At 46.1% G+C, this 19863-nt stretch overlaps 1 protein-coding gene across 1 annotated transcript in view; it reads right to left on the bottom strand.

Annotated features, from left to right (window-relative positions):
• zfpm1 (zinc finger protein, FOG family member 1) overlaps positions 1-18199 on the bottom strand; it is a 152219-nt gene extending 134020 nt beyond the window's left edge. The window contains exon 1 of the mRNA XM_075470756.1: positions 17704-18199. Coding sequence (XP_075326871.1) covers positions 17704-17743 — 40 coding nt within the window. The 5' untranslated portion in view covers positions 17744-18199. The remainder of the gene's footprint in view (positions 1-17703) is intronic.
• Between the last annotated feature and the right edge of the window lie 1664 nt (positions 18200-19863).

The following is a 19863-nucleotide window of genomic DNA, read 5'->3' as shown; positions in this document are numbered from 1 at the left end:
GCCCAGTTATTCCAGCAGCAGAACCACAGCCCAGTTATTCCAGCAGCAGAACCACAGCCCAGTTATACCAGCAGCAGAACCACAGCCCAGTTATCCCAGCAGCAGAACCACAGCCCAGTTATTCCAGCAGCAGAACCACAGCCCAGTTATACCAGCAGCAGAACCACAGCCCAGTTATTCCAGCAGCAGAACCACAGCCCAGTTATTCCAGCAGCAGAACCACAGCCCAGTTATTCCAGCAGCAGAACCACAGCCCAGTTATTCCAGCAGCAGAACCACAGCCCAGTTATTCCAGCAGCAGAACCACAGCCCAGTTATTCCAGCAGCAGAACCACAGCCCAGTTATTCCAGCAGCAGAACCACAGCCCAGTTATTCCAGCAGCAGAACCACAGCCCAGTTATTCCAGCAGCAGAACCACAGCCCAGTTATACCAGCAGCAGAACCACAGCCCAGTTATTCCAGCAGCAGAACCAGAGCCCAGTTATTCCAGCAGCAGAACCAAAGCCCAGTTATACCAGCAGCAGAACCACAGCCCAGTTATTCCAGCAGCAGAACCACAGCCCAGTTATTCCAGCAGCAGAACCACAGCCCAGTTATTCCAGCAGCAGAACCAGAGCCCAGTTATACCAGCAGCAGAACCAGAGCCCAGTTATTCCAGCAGCAGAACCACAGCCCGGTTATTCCAGCAGCAGAACCAGTTTGACACGTTTGAACGTGGAAAACGTGTTGTTTAGGAGCTAACAGCCTCTGTTGGCAGGCGGAGGAACTGCAGCTCTGCTCAGAGGAGACAGAGGGGGGGGGGGGGGGGGGGGGGGGGGCACCTGGGGTAAACAGATGCCCTGAAACAGCACATCTGTGTGAGCACATCTGTCAGAGCACATCTGTGTCTGTGGGCAGACAGTGAGAGGAGACGCTGGTCTAGACCTCGTTGTTCAGGAGGCTCCCCGGGGCCGGTCCAGCGGCTCCTCTTTCTGAGGCATTGTGAGTCGCCCTAATCACCCCCCATTCATCCCGCCTCTCCCTCATTCCCTCGACGTCTTCATCCTCTTTATTACCACAGATCTGCTGGGCTTTTATTCATTCCCCCGACTTTGTTTTCAATCTTTAAGGCCTAAATCCTGTAAATGTTGTTAAATTCATTCATCTGGTGGGACCCTGCACAGCTGCAGCCTGAGCCAATGATCACACTTTAAATATTTAATGCAAATAAAAGGTGTTCTAAAGTTCCTTCAAAGGGACTTTTAAGCCTTAAATCTGCGACCGACAGGTTTATGCAGAGCAACCACTAGGGGTTGGAGCTAGGGACCGCCGCCCTCGGGAACTAGGGACCGCTGCCGCCCTCGGGAACTAGGGACCGCTGCCGCCCTCGGGAACTAGGGACCGCTGCCCTCGGGAACTAGGGACCGCTGCCCTCGGGATCTAGGGACCGCTGCCGCCCTCGGGAACTAGGGACCGCTGCCCTCGGGAACTAGGGACCGCTGCCCTCGGGAACTAGGGACCGCTGCCCTCGGGAACTAGGGACCGCCGCCGCCCTCGGGAACTAGGGACCGCCGCCGCCCTCGGGAACTAGGGACCGCCGCCGCCCTCGGGAACTAGGGACCGCCGCCGCCCTCGGGAACTAGGGACCGCCGCCGCCCTCGGGAACTAGGGACCGCCGCCGCCCTCGGGATCTAGGGACCGCTGCCCTCGGGATCTAGGGACCGCTGCCGCCCTCGGGAACTAGGGACCGCTGCCGCCCTCGGGAACTAGGGACCGCTGCCGCCCTAGGGAACTCGGGACCGCTGCCGCCCTCGGGAACTCGGGACCGCCGCCCTCGGGAACTCGGGACCGCTGCCCTCGGGACCGCTGCCCTCGGGAACTCGGGACCGCCGCCCTCGGGAACTCGGGACCGCCGCCCTCGGGAACTCGGGACCGCCGCCCTCGGGAACTAGGGACCGCTGCCGCCCTCGGGAACTAAGGACCGCCGCCCTCGGGACCGCTGCCGCCCTCGGGAACTAGGGACCGCCGCCCTCGGGAACTAGGGACCGCTGCCGCCCTCGGGAACTAGGGACCGCTGCCGCCCTCGGGAACTAGGGACCGCTGCCGCCCTCGGGAACTAGGGACCGCTGCCGCCCTCGGGAACTAGGGACCGCTGCCGCCCTCGGGAACTAGGGACCGCTGCCGCCCTCGGGAACTAGGGACCGCTGCCGCCCTCGGGAACTAGGGACCGCTGCCCTCGGGAACTAGGGACCGCTGCCGCCCTCGGGAACTAGGGACCGCTGCCGCCCTCGGGAACTAGGGACCGCTGCCGCCCTCGGGAACTAGGGACTCTGGTTTCCATAGGAACACATCTGACGGAGGTGTTTGGTGGTTGGCAGCTCCGCCCCTTGGTGGTCGGCAGCTCCGCCCCTTGGTGCCAAGTGCCTTGGTGCTCCGCCCCTTGTTCTGTTTTGTTGTTGAATGTGGCGCTAAAGTAACACGTCGCTGTCGCAGACGGCTGTGCCGCATCAGTCCCCATCAGGTCCGACTCATGTGGGAATGCAAAATGAAACAGTTCCGCTGGAGAAGGGCAGTTATCAGAACGGCGTTCTTTACACCCCCGGTGTAAAACACACCGACAGCTTTACTGGGATCCTTCTGGACTTTTTGAGACATTTTGACTCATCGGAGCAGAGACGTAACGGGTGTCGGTGACACACTGACCCCCCCATATCTCACATCAGCACATTATATGAAGCTGAAACTTTTCTCTCATGAGCCGGTTCAGCTGCAGCTTCACGAGGGAACTGGACCCGGAGGTTTTCACCTCAGAACTGGATCCAACAGGACCCCGACTCTGAGGGGCATCTTTAACAACAGGGTTCCCACTCTCATCAGATATAAAATTTCATGAATTTCCATGACTTTCCAGACCCAAAAAACTAAATTTCCAGGACCACTTCCGTAAAAAGAAATGACGTTCAAAAGATTTTAAAAGTGTGAAAACAAGATTATCTTCACCCCTAGAGCTGTTCTTTGTCTATATGAAGGTTTACTCAACCACAGATATGCAGAACTTATGTGTAAATGTCAGAAATGACCACCCTTCTCGGCTGAAAGCCCTGTAAACACACGGTAAATAAAACAATTTAAATATTTACGATCGTTTATTTGACAAAAAAAAAATCATGACGTGACAAGGTCGATGATCTCACCGCCCGCAACCGTGAAGCTTGTTTTCTGCTAGTCGCAACGCGTGTTCTCCCATATTCGACAGAAATATGACTGTTTTACAGACGCTACATTTAGCTCTGTGGTCATCAATTCGCGATAGCCAGCCTCTGAAATCGTCATTTTCGAGCCAACTTTCTTGGAACCTGCCTTTGCCCGGCATGTTTGCCAACTGACGCCGAACCACCGCTGCCAGACTTCAGTGGGCTCCAAGATATTGCGTTCTAGAATGTTGCACATTACAGCGCGAAACCAAACCATCTCTGGTGAAGCGTTGTAGTTATAACCAGTGAGAAACAATGTTATACACCAAACAAAAAAGTAAGCAACAAAATACACTCAAGTTTTGCTTCTACACAACTGTTAAGAAAATTCCATGATATTTAGAGTAGAGAGAGAGTAGAGTACCATTTATTAATCCCGAAGGAAATTAATGTGTCCAGTAGCATATACACATATATAAACATATATTTATTCCATGACTGTGCATGCAAAATGGTCAAATTCCATGACTGGAAAAACTTTTATGAAATTCCATGACCCGTGGGAACCCTGTAACAATATGGCCGCTGACTGTGCTCTTCTGATGACAAATTAACTTAAATGATCAGACACAATCTTTTTTTAGAAAGAATAGAAAAATACTTTATTCATCCCCCAATGGGGGGAATTCAAATTAGTCAAGTAGCTCAACATTTTTCTAAATATTTAAAATGATTGTACCAACAACAACAACAATAATAATACCAATTCCAGTAAAAAATACTACTACTAACTAATAATAATAATAATAAATGACTAAATAAACAAATAAATAATAAAAAATTTTAAAAAAATATCGTCTTCATGTGCATCTACGATATGAACTCATTTATTATTACTATCACTCCATTAATTAAAGCTGCTCAGAGCTGAACAAACTCAGATTCTGTGTTTCTGTTCATGTTTGAGCACGTTTCAGTGAATCTCTGCAGCTGTTTTCCTGGATAGAGACTCAGAACTGAGGGCAGATCAGGACTTTTTGCAGCGTACAGTAGCAGAAAGCAGGAGGCTTTCCTCCCACCTGATAGCTGCTGTTGCACCTGCGGGGTCAAAGGTCGCTGCCGGTGAATGAACTCATTCGTGTTGTGTCTGCGGCGGCGAGGGATGCTTCCGTGTCGGCGGGCTGCGGTGATCTTTGAGCGCGTTGGGTTTAAATTCTGGGATCTGGGCTGCTCCGAGCTGTTATTTATTGTCAGGAGCAAAGTGTGTGCGGGGCAGTAAAAGCAGGTCAGGCGGCGATGTTTGCCCAGGTTGCCTTAACACCCCGGAACAGAGCGCTCAGCACAGTAGGCGCAAAAGGTCCGTCTTATCGCTGCCGCTGGGGGGGGGGCTCGTCATAACACCGGTAAGCACACACAGGGACGCATACGCACCAGCACGGCAACCTTCGAGGGTCCGGAGTCACAGGGACCCACAGAGACCCACAGGGACCCACAGGGACCCCACAGGGACCCACAGAGACCCACAGGGACCCACAGAGACCCCACAGAGACCCACAGAGACCCACAGGGACCCCACAGGGACCCACAGGGACCCACAGGGACCCACAGAGACCCACAGGGACCCACAGAGACCCACAGGGACCCCACAGGGACCCACAGAGACCCACAGAGACCCCACAGAGACCCACAGGGACCCCACAGGGACCCCACAGGGACCCACAGAGACCCACAGGGACCCCACAGAGACTCCACAGAGACCCACAGGGACCCACAGGGACCCCACAGAGACCCACAGGGACCCCACAGAGACCCACAGGGACCCACAGGGACCCCACAGGGACCCACAGGGACCCACAGAGACCCCACAGAGACCCCACAGAGACCCACAGGGACCCCACAGAGACCCACAGGGACCCACAGGGACCCACAGGGACCCACAGAGACCCCACAGAGACCCACAGAGACCCACAGGGACCCCACAGGGACCCACAGGGACCCCACAGAGACCCACAGGGACCCACAGAGACCCACAGGGACCCCACAGAGACCCACAGAGACCCACAGGGACCCCACAGGGACCCACAGGGACCCCACAGAGACCCACAGGGACCCACAGAGACCCACAAGGACCCCACAGAGACCCACAGAGACCCACAGGGACTCACAGGGACCCCACAGAGACCCACAGGGACCCCACAGAGACCCACAGGGACCCCACAGAGACCCCACAGAGACCCACAGAGACCCCACAGAGACCCACAGGGACCCCACAGGGACCCCACAGAGACCCACAGGGACCCCACAGGGACCCCAGAGAGACCCACAGGGACCCACAGAGACCCACAGGGACCCACAGGGGCCCACAGGGACCCCCAGGGAAACCACAGTGACCCACAGGGAAACCACAGTGACCCACAGGGAAACCACAGTGACCCACAGGGAAACCACAGGGACCCACAGGGACCCACAGGGACCCACAGGGACCCACAGGGGCCCACAGAGACCCACAGGGAAACCACAGTGACCCACAGGGACCCACAGAGACCCACAGGGAAACCACAGTGACCCACAGAGACCCACAGAGACCCACAGGGACCCACAGGGGCCCACAGAGACCCACAGGGAAACCACAGTGACCCACAGAGACCCACAGGGACCCACAGAGACCCACAGGGACCCACAGGGACCCACAGGGACCCACAGGGACCCACAGAGACCCACCTGCTGGTCCCTGTGGGTCAGCAGGTGGGCCCCTCGGGTTAAACACACACCGGCGGCTCTGAGTTTTGTCCTCGCTGAGCTCTCAGCGGCGAGCTGGCAGAGCGGTAATCACCGCTGAAGCCAACAGTTTGGACGCAGATCGTGCTACCGCTGCTCCCTCTCCTCCCTCAGCGGCGAGGTCGAAGGCAGAAACGTTTCCAGCTGTGGCAGGTCGGGCGGCCGTAACTCAGCACAAGGCCCCCCGCCCCCTCATCCTCCGTGTAAACAGCAGGAAAGCGTAATAACTCATCCAAACACAGCCGTGTTTCCTCTGAAACTCTGCCAGCTTCCCCCACCGTGCACACAGGCGGCGGCGTGCACACAGGCGGCGGCGTGCACACAGTAGCAAAAACCACACACTTACAAACCGACGAAGAGGGCGATGCCCGATCTGATGCCACCAGATAAAATGCAAAGAATAAGATGAAATAAGAAGGTGAACTTTTACAGTTTTTCCACCTTAAAAGTAAACTGGATCCCTTCTGTGCCCCCCCCCCCCCGGGTAGAAGTGAACTCACATGACTACCCGACCGTCAGCCCTGCTGATAACCAATCGGTCCCCATCGAGCTGCGTTAATATCAGCCGACACAATCAACCAAGTGCAAGTCATTCTGCTGAATCTGCTGTTTTTCTCTTCTTCTTCTTCCCCTCCCGCTCGCCGTCTTCACGCCTCTCACAGTAAAGAACAGTAAAAAAAAAACTCTCCAGATAATAATCAACCAACAGCAAAATTTCCCCAACATGTTTGCAGTATCTTACACGGAATCTGGAATGAGTAATACGTGGTATTAGTTCTAATTAAATTAATCAATGACGACGCTTGTTAGGGAGGAGAAGGAAGGAGGGGAGGGGGAGTGTGGATGAGTGGGGGGGGAAAGAAATGCATTCACACCTATCATCTAATTATACAACAACATTAATCCCATTAGGCTGGAACTGATTGCCGGGGCCTGGACCGGCTGCTCCTGGCTGGGCCTGTTGTTGTCGCGCCGCAGCCTCTGCTGGAGCCTCTGCTCCCGCCTGCTCCGGCCTGATAACAACTCTAATCACACTTGGCCATCTCTATCTGCTCCGGAGATCGGGCCCCGCGGCTTATCTAAAGTTCACATCAAGCTAAAAGCAGAACAAAGGAGGAGTAGAAAAAAAAACAGAAAAGCCAGCGAGGCGCTGCGTGAGACCTCTGGCTGTGCCTGGAATTTAGACGCGCTCGTGTTTTAGTTCACAAAGAGTGAATTAATCTGTCAAACCTGCGCCCAGAAAACACATTCCTCTCACACGGACGTGGCCAACACAATGAAAGTTTTAAAAGAAGCACAAAAACATGGATATGTGTTTTATGATCCACTGAACTCTTCATTGTTCTGGCATTGTGTTTTCTCTCTAACTATTCTAATTACTGTTGTTTTATTGATTTTACTATCCTGTGTTGTTGACATCAATCTGCCCAAGGGACTAAAGATGGAAATTAGCCATTGGCTATATAATCTTGCATATTTACATGTATATGTTCATTAATAGATAGATATAGATAAATACTTTACTCATCCCAATTTGGGAAATGATTGTTTTGCAGCAGCGTACAGAAAAACAAGCAAATAGAATATAATAAAAATAGAGAGTAGACATCAGCTATAAACAAATCTACAGTATGAAGAGTAGGGTAAATAATAATAATAATAATAAACATCAGTAAACTAAATAAATAAAAACAGATTTGTACATTTAACAATAAAAGGTCAAAATAAATAAATTGAACTGAGCAGACTGAACCAATAAGAAATATAAGGTATATGGATTAAATATAGGGTACATGGATAAAATATAGGGTATATGGATAAAATATAGGGTATATAGGTAAAATATAGGGTATATGAGTAAAATATAGGGTATATGAGTAAAATATAGGGTATATGGATAAAACAAAGGGTATATGGGTGAAATATAGGGTATATGAATTAAATATAGGGTACATGGGTGAAATATAGGGTATATGAGTAAAATATAGGGTATATGAGTAAAATATAGGGTACATGGGTAAAATATAGGGTATATGGATAAAATATAGGGTATATGGGTGAAATATAGGGTATATGGATTAAATATAGGGTACATGGGTAAAATATACGGTATATGGATAAAATATAGGGTACATGGGTAAAATATAAGGTATATGGATAAAATATAGGGTATATGGATTAAATATAGGGTATATGGGTAAAATATAGGGTATTTGGGTAAAATATAGGGTATATGGGTAAAATATAGGGTATTTGGGTAAAATATAGGGTATATAGGTAAAATATAGGGTATATAGGTAAAATATAGGGTATATAGGTAAAATATAAGGTATATGGATAAAATATAGGGTATATGGATTAAATATAGGGTATATGGGTAAAATATAGGGTATATGGGTAAAATATAGGGTATTTGGGTAAAATATAGGGTATATAGGTAAAATATAGGGTATATAGGTAAAATATAGGGTACATAGGTAAAATATAGGGTATTTGGGTAAAATATAGGGTATATAGGTAAAATATAGGGTATATGGGTAAAATATAGGGTACATAGGTAAAATATAGGGTATTTGGGTAAAATATAGGGTATTTGGGTAAAATATAGGGTATATAGGTAAAATATAGGGTAAATGGGTAAAATATAGGGTATATGGATTAAATATAGGGTACATGGGTGAAATATAGGGTATATGGGTAAAATATAGGGTAAATGTGTAAAATATAGGGTATATGGATTAAATATAGGGTACATGGGTGAAATATAGGGTATATGGGTAAAATATAGGGTAAATGGGTAAAATATAGGGTATATGGATAAAATAAAGGGTATATAGGTAAAATATAGGGTATATAGGTAAAATATAGGGTATATGGGTAAAATATAGGGTATATGGGTAAAATATAGGGTATATAGGTAAAATATAGGGTATTTGGGTAAAATATAGGGTATATGGGTAAAATATAGGGTATATGGGTAAAATATAGGGTATATAGGTAAAATATAGGGTATATAGGTAAAATATAGGGTATATGGGTAAAATATAGGGTATATGGGTAAAATATAGGGTATATAGGTAAAATATAGGGTAAATAGGTAAAATATAGGGTATATGGGTAAAATATAGGGTATATGGGTAAAATATAGGGTATATAGGTAAAATATAGGGTATATAGGTAAAATATAGGGTATATGGGTAAAATATAGGGTATTTGGGTAAAATATAGGGTATATGGGTAAAATATAGGGTATATAGGTAAAATATAGGGTATTTGGGTAAAATATAGGGTATATGGGTAAAATATAGGGTATATAGGTAAAATATAGGGTATATGGGTAAAATATAGGGTATATGGGTAAAATATAGGGTATATGGGTAAAATATAGGGTATATGGGTAAAATATATGGTATATAGGTAATTTACATTATATTGTGTTAATATGTATTGTCCCTGCTTTAAATAAATATACTCAAACTCAAAAAAAGAGAAGAAGAAGAAGAAGAAGAAAGGGGAAGGAGGGGGAGGTCAGCGTGGTGGTTTCACGCTTTGCTTTCAGCCGTGGGAGGCTGCAGATTATTCATGCTGACCTCTGAGCTCTGGAGCTGATGTCATAGGAACTGAGCTCAGACACACAGAGGCCCAATCAGCAGTGAGGATCTGCAGGCTGTTATCCATCTCCCATCAGCAGGCCTCCTTATCGGCCCCCCACATCTTCCTCAGAGGGGCGGGGAGCAGCAGAGCCGGCTGGGCTGCCATTAAAAACACACCACAACACATCCATCCAACAGCCGCGCACCCCACGCCGTTCTTCACCTCCGCTCCTCGCTCACTCTTTCAGCCGCTCTTCCTCTGGCTTTTCTCCTCTTCTTTTAGTCACGTAAACATCCATCCAGGGCCGAACGGAACCACAGACCGCAGCGGGGAAACGGCGTGCAGCAGCCAGACGTGATTTCGCTGCGTCCTCCGCCTCTCCTTCCGTCTCCCCCTCTTCTGCTTTCTGTGCTTATCAGCAGAGCAGATCACTGCCAACTTTTATCACGTCTCCCATCTCAACCGTCAAAGTAAAAGCCCAGGGAGCCTGCCTGCCTGCTATCTCGCCATCAAGGAGAGGAGCGTTATCAGGCTGAAAGATCAGCAACCGTTGGGGAGGATGACGCACAAAGAGACATAGACAAATATCTATCTGCTACACAAACGCCCCGTTCTCCTCCCTACCAGGGCCTCCAGAAAGCCCTGGACCTAATCCATTGTTGTTGGAAAAAGAAAGTCATTCAAAAAGAGAGAAATACTGTTCCGTCCTCATGTTTTCGGCGGGTAATTGTAATTGTTTTCTTGTGAAAAATAACTTTTTAGGCCTCATACACAGATGAGCTCATCCAAAGTGTGCTCAATGACAGAATATAAACAATGTTTATATGCATCCCAAAGCTTTTTAACAACAGGTGAAGATGACATCTTTAAATCACTCTCAGAGACACTAAATATTCAGTTCAGTTGCTGCAAAATGTTATTATTTATCAGCCATTTAAATAGAAATGAATGTCAACATGGTCCTGGCATTAATCCCGTATAATTATAGTGTTTCCGCTGCTGTATCAGGTGATAAAAACATCTTAAAGCATGTGTGCAACCATCTTACCCCGATAACCAAACAGCTGTTTGACTCATTTTTAACTAAGTAAAAGGTCAAATATCTGCTTTCCATGAAATACTGATCCGTCCTCGTGTTTTCGGCGGGTAATTGTTGCGTTTCTGGTGGCGCTTGCACCCGCTCGTTCAGCTGAAAAAGCTCAGCTTCCACCTGACATGAAAAACGGTGACGGATCTGGAACTTTCTGTTCCTCAGGACCGACATCTGATACAGACGTTCAGCAACCTGTCGGCCTTTTCTGACACACAGCTCATCCAGAACGCTGCTGCTGGAGTTTTAACCCGGACTAAGAGATCTGAACACATCACAGCAGCTTTAAAATCTTTACTCTGGCTTCCAGTCAGTCACAGAATAGATTTTAAAAGCCTGCTGATGGTTTACATCTGTGATCTGTTCAGAGAATATAAAGCCAGCAGAGCTCTTAGATCCAAGGACTCAGGTCAGCTGGTCCAGTCCAGAGTCCAGACTAAACATGGAGAAGCAGCATTTAGCTGTTATGCTGCAAACAAGTGGAACAAACTGCCAGTGGAGATTAAACTTTCACCAAATGGAGACATTTTTAAATCCAGGTTAAAAACATTTCTGTTCTCATGTGTCTATGCATGAAATCTGCACGATATCTTTGAACTTATCTGGACTGTTGCTGGTTTTTAAATTCATTCAAATGATTTTATCTGTTTCTCTTTATATTCTTTTATGTATTTTTAATGCTTCTTACACTCCCTGCTGCAATGCTTTTATTTTATAAAATAAATTTGGTTTGATTTGATTGTGCTCTTATAGCTCTTGTGTAAGACTCCAAAATTCAGAGAACAAATCCCTCAAACAACTCATGATCTTCTTGACAGTTTCACCCACAGCGGCTTTAATGATTAATGATATGTGCTACCAATAAATTTGATTTTCAAATGAACGTGTGAATGAAACGGTCTGAAACGGATCCGTGGGCTCGGTGCTTTACTTCTTCTGGACGGCGGGAGTTTTCCCGGCTGAAACAGAGTGCTCTCACGCTACTTTTACTTAAAGGATCAAATCTAATTCCCACACCACTGTGAGCTCTGTGTGTGACCTCCGGGGGGATCTTTTCATTCAATCTGTCAGTGTGTTCAGCAGCACAGTTATGATGCTTTCCCCTCCCTTTAGAGCATTAAACTGGACGAGTGTCCATGTAACCGGTGCAGAGTCGCAGCGGGGGAATCCATTTATTGACCGAAGTGTGATAAACTCCACTTGGATGGAGACAGCACGCCTCTCTCAGCTCCTCAGAACAATCAAACAAGCTTTGTCCTTCTTTGTTTTTACTGGTTTCTCCCGTTTCTTACGGGTCAAACCCCAGAATGGAGTCCAGTTTGAGTACATTCATTCAGGTGTAACTTGACCTCTAAATAGTACTATGTGGGTGTGTCAATCCGACTTCCTTCCTTCCTTCCTCGCTGTTGTTGGCCATAAAATAACAATCATAAATTCATTAAGCGATCCATCCCTCTCTCAGAGCGGTCTGTAAGCTTCTGGCCTTCTTTGGTGGATCAGAGCCGCTTGTTTGAGGCTTCTTTCTCTCTCAAATTACACCCCACCGAGAAGCCAAAAACAACAACGTTTACAGCCTCCTTTTAAAGACGTTTTTGGGGTAAATTCTAAAATAACTCGCCCATTTTGCGTTGTAATAAAGCTTAAGGTCGTGCACGATCGGGTGTGATTGACAGACGAGCACCGTGGCTGCACGGTTACCTTTTTTTTTTGCACCAATTTTAAGATATTTATGTGCATATGTGCACGTAGTGACAGCTTTGCTCCAGGAAACAACCATCCACTCAGCACCGCGAGCCGATATCTTCCATTTTGCATAAATGAAGAGAAAAGTAAATGGCTGGTTTAATTCTATCAGATCAGATCCACGGGCTGATACCAGCCACACACGTACAAGACGGTGAATAATGTCGGATAATCACAACATTAAATAGTCATTTTTAAAAGAGGCTCTTTTATACTCTTCAGAATAAAAGATTAGCCCGGAGTTCATTATTTTTAGGGCTCCAACTCAAGACTGAACGTGACAAATTCAAATGAAATCCTATTTTCCTTCCAGGGTTTAAGACGCATGAACGGAGAGCGATGATCGATATGAGGCATCAGTCGTCTCCAGAGTGGAAGCCAGATGTGTCACGATGATAGGCGGCCTAAAAACGCTCTGACCTGGCTGGAATCACAGAGCTGCATGTTAGAAACACAGAGAGAACTCTGCTGGTGGAGGTAGCACCAGCAGCCCCCCGCCCCCCCAACCAAACAAAGTCCTTATCACTCCTCACTCTTTCCTATCAAAATGTCTGCCAAATCACAGGAGAGTCACGGGGCTGAGAGGCTGGCTGGCCTCGACCCCCGCCCGGGCCCGATGCTCGGGGAAGCATGGCGGACCAGAAGCGCTGATAAAGACGGCCACGAGACCCCCGAGACACACACATACACGCCGAGTCCAGCCCGGGTTTATCAGCCTCAGGGTCTGGAATACATCTGCGGGCCCCGGCTTCACTGGAGGTACCTGCTGGGAGTTCAGATATGAGAGCAGGAAGTATTTCCAGAGGAACGCCAACATCAAGAGGAGCCTTCGATGGACACCCAGCTGGATCATTAGGGCTATCGAGCAACCAGCAAACAGCAGCTACGATGTTCAACGAACACTCTGCTATCGTCTGCAAATGGCCAGAGTTTCAGCCAGTCTGTAAAACTCTGGATCAATGAGAAGAAGAGCTGAAACATTTATGGAAAACGTGTAGTTAGCACAGACCCAAGTCCAAGGCTGTGTTCGAAAACGCCCACTACTCCCACTACCTTTAACTTTTTTAAGTTCCCGGATGCATACTAGATTCTCTGAAATGTTGGGGTATGCATCATGAGGTTACTACTCATACTCAAACTACCCAAGATGCAACGTAACGTGACGTCGCCGATCGTCATTTCCTGTCAAAACGGCAGTTTCAAGCTAGCTACAACGAGGGTAGGTTCACTTCCTGTTTTCAAAACAAAAGCACCAATTGTATGGTAATGGCTTTCCCTATGATAAAAGGCAACATGTATTTTATTTTGTGAAAATAACCGGAAGTGCGTTAGCTCACTGCAGCTAGCTTTAGTAGCGCCGAATTCGTGGGAACAAAATTGTAAACAGCCGGTATTTTGTCAGGTTTTCAACACGTTGGGGATCTAAACGACTACTTTCTCTCCTGAAAATGTTTCAAATGTTGCTAAAGTTTACAGAGTTTAGAGCTTAAGAGAAATCAGCTTCAGGCCAGCTGATTTTGGCTCGGGCAGGAACGAAATGCATTGTGGGTAAACGCTCTGCATACTGTCTGATCGATGAGTATGCAGTATGTAGTATGTAGTATGCAGTATGTAGTATGTAGTATGCAGTATGTAGTATGTAGTATGCAGTATGTAGTATGCAGTATGCGGTATGTAGTATGTAGTATGCAGTATGCAGTATGTAGTATGCAGTATGTAGTATGTAGTATGCAGTATGTAGTATGCAGTATGTAGTATGCAGTATGTAGTATGCAGTATGTAGTATGTAGTATGTAGTATGCAGTATGTAGTATGCAGTATGTAGTATGCAGTATGCAGTATGTAGTATGCAGTATGCAGTATGTAGTATGCAGTATGCAGTATGTAGTATGCAGTATGCAGTATGCAGTATGCAGTATGCAGTATGCAGTATGTAGTATGCAGTATGTAGTATGTAGTATGCAGTATGTAGTATGCAGTATGTAGTATGTAGTATGTAGTATGCAGTATGTAGTATGCAGTATGTAGTATGCAGTATGCAGTATGTAGTATGCAGTATGCAGTATGCAGTATGCAGTATGTAGTATGCAGTATGCAGTATGTAGTATGCAGTATGTAGTATGCAGTATGCAGTATGCAGTATGTAGTATGTAGTATGTAGTATGCAGTATGCAGTATGCAGTATGCAGTATGTAGTATGCAGTATGCAGTATGCAGTATGCAGTATGTAGTATGTAGTATGCAGTATGCAGTATGCAGTATGCAGTATGTAGTATGCAGTATGTAGTATGTAGTATGCAGTATGCAGTATGCAGTATGTAGTATGTAGTAGGCGGTTTACGAACACAGCCCAAGTCTGTTGAGTTGTCCGACCTAAAACTCAGGTGGGTAGCGTGGCCAAGGAGAGCGGTTTGACCACAGCACCAAACATCGCAGCCTTTTTTTAAAGGCCTGCAGCTGCAGACAAGGGGGGCTACAAGAGGCCAAGATGCCGGCAGACCCCACAAAGAGCCAAGAGTGGAGGTAAGATGTCTCATATAAACTCTTAATCGTTTTCTTAATGTAGCACGTTAGCATGTAGCATCCAAAGGGAGTTTGTGCAACTCAAGCATGAGTGCACGCAGCTTCATTTACTGTAGGTGATACGACCATTTTGTCCACTGCATCTTGACTACAGACTCATTTAAAAACACCTCAATCTCGGGTTTGTAATCGCAGATTACTTTCTTTTCCGGTTCCGCAGCAGACAGCAACAGACTTTTACAAAATAAAAGCCTGTGAGCGACAGACTTTTACAAAATAAAATAATAATAAAACACAATGTGGTCCATGGCGTAGTGGGTCCAAAAAAATAATTAAGAAAAACACCTCAATCCCTCGTGAAAACTAACTTTTAGGCCTCAAACACGGATGAGCTCATCCAAAGTGTGCTAAATGACAGAATATAAACACTGTTGGAGTCAAATCACTCTCAGAGACACTAAATATTCAGTTCAGTTGCTGCAAAATGTTATTATTTATCAGCCATTCAAATAGAAATGAATGTCAACATGGTCCTGGCATTAATCCTGTATAATTATAGTGTTTCCGCTGCTGTATCAGGTGATAAAACATCTTAAAGCATGTGTGCAACCATCTTACCCCGATAACCAAACAGCTGTTTGACTCATTTTTAACTAAGTAAAAGGTCAAATATCTGCTTTCTATGAAATACTGTTCCGTCCTCGTGTTTTCGGCGGGTAATTGTAATTGTTTTCTCGTGAAAACTAACTTTTAGGCCTCAAACACAGATGAGGTTGTCCAAAGTGTGCTAAATGACAGAATATAAACAATGTTGGAGTGATCGTGTGCACGGCTCTGCATCCCAAAGCTTTTTAACAACAAGACAATGTGGGTTAAAAAAAAACGAGCTGCACTCGTTAAGGCGAAGATGACATCTTCAATTCACTCTCAGAGACACTAAATATTGCTGCAAAATGTTATTATTTATCAGCCATTCAAATAGAAATGAATGTCAACATGGTCCTGGCATTGCTCCCGTATAATTATAGTGTTTCCGCTGCTGTATCAGGTGATAAAACATCTTAAAGCACGTGTGCAACCATCTTACCCCGATAACCAAACAGTTTTTAACAAGAAAAAGGTCAAAAATCTGCTTTCTCCACCTCCTCAGCTATGAAAATATGATGATTTTCCACTCACGCACACAACGGGAAACTGAACATCTTTACGACATAAAGTGAGATCACGGCGGTCAGTTGGAAACTGTGACAGACGTTAGTCAGCATGCTGTGGTAAAAACAAAGAGTTCACGATGACGCCACGCTGCAGGACCAAAGCCGAGGCACGTATTTAAAGTCTTTAAAGGTTACTGACATAAATGATGTAATGCTCCCCTCTCCCACTGACCTCCAGTCTGCACCAGGCCGTGAGAAAAAAATGATGCAAAAAGTCTTTTAATTCAGAAAATACACCTGCTGCAGTCTGGGTCTGATTCGGATCAGCAGAACTCCCTGATCACACACACAAGTGCATTTTTGTGAAGCGATAGCAGGCAGACTAAACTTCCAAATGTTTCTTTCAGACAGCAGGTTTCTGAGGACAGGCTGACACAATCAGCGATGAAACAACCAAACAAAACCGATAACACGCTTTCCAGCTGCAGACTCCCAACTTTTCCCGTCCTTAAATCCTTTCCAGGCACAAACCCCTCAGACTGAGACTCTTCACCAGCAACAACATCATTAATATGCTTTTATATCAACTTTGAACATCAGTTCACACCTGATAAAAGCCCCACACACGTTTTTAGAAACAGGAAAAGCTCGTCGAGCACGGAGCCAGAGCAAGAAAAAGGCCTTTCAAGCAGCCCCAAGATGCATTATTGAGTTAAAAGGATAGATGAAAAAAAAGATCCAATTGTGAGCAGCTATCTGCAGCAGAGATCAGCCATGCGGCCTATCTGACGCCCCATCTGTGGGAAAGAGAAGTGAAAAGCCGGGGGGGGGGGGTACAGCGACGGCCTTGGCGCTGCCGCAGACAGAAAACAAATAAAAAAAGATCCAATTTTAATCTTTATCTCAGCTCACATCGGATCGCTGCTCTATCTCTGCTCACATCGGCTTTTTCAGAGAACACTGACGTTTCCACAACAGAATTAAACAGGAAGCCACGGCGACACATTGAGCTGCCAAATGGACAAAAAATAAAAAAAAAACACAGTTGAGAGGCAGGGGCGATTTTAGGACCTGGTCTTTAGGGGGGCCCAGCCCCCCCAGTGCTCACAGAGGCACATTATTTCTCACTAATTGAGGCGAACTAGTACATTTATAAATTTTGGAGCCGTATTAGTTTTGCTTTGAGTAGTGTTTTCCCCTACAACATTCAATTTTGACCTCTTCATTTCAAAAGACTTGTGGCTCGACAGGGATAACAGAGAGCCTGAGACCAACATCTAAGATAACTCAACATTTATTTTGGGAGTAAAGAGTTAAAACAAAAACAAATGCTGGAAAATAAATAAAATACTCACTAAAATAATGCATCCTTGAGCAAAAAAAAAGTGTGTTTTTGCATAATATAACATTTATAAAAATGTGCTGAGCTATCTCACGGTGGTGCCTTGGCACCACTAAAAATACCCTAGCCTCGCCCCTGGTTGAGAGGAAAATAAATTAAAAAGTTTCTGTTGCTGACACCGGCTGAATGAAAACTGTGAACTCAGTCCAACTTCAGGAGTTGGGTTTTACCGCCACATTTCATATTTATTTATTCCAAAGGAAAAAAAACCACCAGCATGAAGGAATGAACGCGTGTCCACTTACGTTTTATCTGCCGGGGTTTGCTCTGCTTCCTCCTGGACATGCTGGCTCTCCTCCGCCGGGACGCCGCTTCTTCTTCGCCGCTTTCTTCTTCGTCTTTCTCCGCCGGTTACTGTGACGACGCGCCGCTGCTATCAGCGACCGAAGAAATCCGCATGACCCGCCGGGCACTCCGGTAGCTACGTTCCGCTAACCCCGGGGCGGGGGCTGCCTGTACCTGAGTCCCACCTGCGGCTGCTCACTTGTCGCTGCCTCCCGTTCCTCGGAGCTTTTTTTTTTTTCCTCCGGGTTTTTCCTCGCTAACGTTAGTCCGTTTGTCGGGCACGCCTCCGTCGAAAAAGCTTCTAGCACGTCTGTTAGCGACACACTCGGCGAGTTGTTTGTCTTCTGGAGGCTTCGCGCTGATAAACCTATCAGTTCTGAGGAGGTCAGCGGACTGAACGCTATTGTTTTCTGCCAAGTTTCCTCTCGCCGGTCCGCCCCCTGGTCCGCCTGCACTGCCTCTGAGCCGGGGAGCCACTTCCAAACACAACCGGGGAGGGGGCGGAGTGTACGCACGTCGGGCACGTCGGGTACGCCCCCTGCGTCTGACGTAGGCTGCCGCAATCGGCTCCTATTGGTCCACACTATCCCCTGTTTAAAACAAGCATTGTTTTTAACCTGTCAACTTAAATCAGAATCAGAATCAGCTTTAATTGGCCAGGTTTGACTAAACAAACAAGGAATTTGACTCCGGTAACTTCACTCACAAAGTACAACACTCAACAATAACATGAAATAATAAAAATTAGAAATGCAGAACAGTAAGAGTTGAATTGATTATAAATAGAAATAAATAGAAACTATGAGTGGGACCCCCAGTAAATTAGTCAAACTGAAATTAACGGATAGGGACTCCTGTTGGAAATGCCAGAAAGAAGTGGGCACCTTAGTTCAAGTTCACATGCTCTATGGCTGTGACAAAAATGATCAGCTTCGGGGTGGAATTATCAATATCTTGAATGATATATTTCAACTTAACTTGTCTAAATCTCCTGCCTTATGTATTGTGGGTGTGTTACCAGAGAACATTAGTCTATCTGGAAGACAGAGGCTTTGGATACGATTAGCAACCTTAACTGGATGTAGGATAATACTGAGGCATTGGAAGTCAGCTAACATCTGCTGTTTTAGGGAATGGACAGAGCTGATGACAAAAATGGCCTTATATGAGAGGGTAACCTTCAGAGAGAAGATCTGTTCAATCAGGTTTGGGGGTATTTTTGAATTATATAGAAGACATGACTAGATAAATGTGATATATGTGATACTCCTGTACCGATTTGATTTGCTCAGAGATCAAGGTTTGATATATATTGATATATGGCATAATGTAGGCACTTTGTTTGTCTTTGTTTTTTTTTGTCGTTGTTGTTTGTTTGCTCAATGTTCATTTGATATATTCAACAGGAACAGAAAACTGGTGTACATCTATAATCTTCTTGATTTCACTGATTTGTACGTTCATCCGTCTGCCAAAAAGATTAATAAAAAAGAAAAAAAGAAACTATGGGTGGGAATGCACCTCCTGGGTGTTCAACAGAGTGACTGCTTGGGGGAAGAAGCTGTCTTTGTGTCGTCTGGTTTTGGTAAGCAGTGCCCTGTATCGTCTGCCAGAGGGGAGGAGGTTGAACAGTTTGTGACCAGGATGTGAGGGGTCTGCAGAGCTTTTTACTGCCCTTTCCATGGCCCTGGGCCCGGTACAGGTGCTGGATGGAAGGGAGGTCAGTTCCAATAATCCTCTCTGCAGCCCTAATTGTCCGTTGCAGTTTGGCCCTGTCTCGTTTGGTGGCTGACCCAAATTGAATTAAAGGTCCATCAATTTGAATATAAATCATTGCTTTTTAATGTTTTATCATGCTTAATTAATTACACAACATTTTAAAACATTTAGCTGTTCTGCTGCAAACAAGTGGAACAAACTGCCAGTGGAGATTAAACTTTCACCAAATGGAGACATTTTTAAATCCAGGTTAAAAACATTTCTGTTCTCATGTGTCTATGCATGAAATCTGCACGATATCTTTGAACCTATCTGGACTGTTGCTTATTTTTCAATTCATTTAAATTATTTTATTTGTTTCTCTAGCATTTTTAATGCTTCTTCCACTCCCTGCTGCAATC

Source organism: Odontesthes bonariensis, chromosome 7 (genome assembly GCF_027942865.1).
Source record: "Odontesthes bonariensis isolate fOdoBon6 chromosome 7, fOdoBon6.hap1, whole genome shotgun sequence".
Lineage (NCBI taxonomy): Eukaryota > Metazoa > Chordata > Actinopteri > Atheriniformes > Atherinopsidae > Odontesthes > Odontesthes bonariensis.
The sequence above is the reverse complement of the archived record's forward strand: the minus strand, read 5'-3'. Positions and strand labels throughout refer to the sequence as shown.